The following is a 1,832-nucleotide window of genomic DNA, read 5'->3' on the forward strand; positions in this document are numbered from 1 at the left end:
ATACGATAAATACAAACTAAAATCATATTGAAGCTACCAGAAATAATAGACAACTTTGGCTTCAACAAGCTTCCAAACGCTATCGTACAACAGCAGTTACCATACCCAGAAAAATGAGACTCAAATCTCTCACGATTCTCCTCATAATCCTCCCAATTCTGATGGATTCCATCCAACTCTCCACCGCGTTGGGTGGCAGGACGGGCGGCCTTGCTGGCGGTTGGCGTCCAATCGAGAACCTTAATGATCTGAAGGTGCAAAAAATCGCGAAATACGCGGTGCAGGAGCATAACAAGCAGGCCAAATCAAAATTGCAATTTCTACGTGTGGTCAAGGGAGAAACCCAAGTTGTTGCTGGTACCAATTACAAGCTGGTTATCTCTGCCAAGGATGGGGCGGTGCCGCACAATTATGAGGCGGTTGTTTGGGAGAAGCCATGGGAGAAATTCAGGAAACTCACTTCCTTCGAAGAATTGAAAGGTTAATTAATTAATTAATTAATTTAAAATAATGGCTATGTGTAAGGATCTTATGTAATGCTTTATGGCAGTAAGTTTCAATTATAATTTTGATCTACCGATGATTAATGTGATGTGTAATTGGATTTGTGGATCTCTTAATGCATTAAAAGGAGTTTTTAAAATCATCAATTAACAGTCATCAGTAGTATAATCATTGAAGTTCCATGGTTTTTCTTTGTTCTTGATACGAGTTCTTCTTTCGTATTTCGATATTTGTTCTTCAATTTGGTGTTCGTGGTTTCCGTATCCGATTCTGTAGAGAATACCAAACAAGTATTATTGGTCATGTGTTAATCTGGAAAAGTAGTAGAAAAAACTGCTTGCTATTCAAATAAATTTTCTTATAACCATATCTGCACTTTCCACGTTGTATTGGACAAACCTTTTGTTCTACTCAATAATAATCTCACATTTATATTTTCGGGAGTGTTTCTCCTATTGATAAATTTGAAACTTCTATTTAACAAATAATTGTGATTTTTCATTTTAAGTCAATCCAATGATTAATATAAAGTTCATGAATATCATCAGATCACTTGAGATTCATAAGATATTGAACATTGAATTGACTTAAATTAAATATGATGATTATTTGTCAAAATAAATATGTCATAATTTATGAGGAGGAACGCTTCTGTTATATATTATTTCTAAACTGTAATTCAATACAGAAAAAACTATTAAAATAAGGCATAAAAATTTTATTTTTTTCACAAAACTTGATCAAAAATCTTTATCGAATAATTATTATCATGTTATAACATAAACACAAAGTATTCCAAAGAAACTTTAATATTGAATTCTTATCCAAATAGCAAGAGCTTCAATTAGGCTCGTGAGCAGTTTGATTTGGATTAGTTTTAACTTCAATTTGAAATCAAAATTAAATTAGTCGATTTTGGTGAATTTCAATTCAAGCCAACCCACTCTAACTCTTAAACCGAATCAAATCAAGTCAAATCAATTTGGTTTCGTTTGATTTAGTTCAATTAGTCGGTTTAGACTTTTAGTTCAAATTGAATTTTAAAAAAATAAAATTGTTCGAGTTTTGTTTTCACTTAAATTATAAGAACTAAAATAATTAAATAATTTTATATTATACAAACTATTAACTAACAACTAAAATCAGGATAATAGATGTGGATGAACAAAAAATTTAAGATTTTTTTATACATTATGTAGCATGACTGTCCGATTAAAGAAAAATACTAAAAATCACGACTGAATCAATCTATCATGTTTTTGTTTAAAAGAAAATCAAACAAAACCAATTATTTGCGTCAAACCGATCCGAACCGGCCCGAGTCAGTT

General features: G+C 31.4%; 1 protein-coding gene across 1 annotated transcript; it reads left to right on the forward strand.

Moving 5' to 3' along the window:
- LOC111375250 (cysteine proteinase inhibitor 1-like) lies at positions 1-691 on the forward strand. The gene has a single exon (XM_022998051.1). It carries the CDS (start codon positions 114-116, stop codon positions 483-485), a length of 372 nt encoding a protein of 123 aa, XP_022853819.1. The 5' UTR covers positions 1-113; the 3' UTR covers positions 486-691.
- The last annotated feature ends 1,141 nt before the right edge of the window (positions 692-1,832 follow it).

The sequence above is a fragment of the Olea europaea genome, unplaced genomic scaffold, assembly GCF_002742605.1.
Source record: "Olea europaea var. sylvestris unplaced genomic scaffold, O_europaea_v1 scaffold1352, whole genome shotgun sequence".
Lineage (NCBI taxonomy): Eukaryota > Viridiplantae > Streptophyta > Magnoliopsida > Lamiales > Oleaceae > Olea > Olea europaea.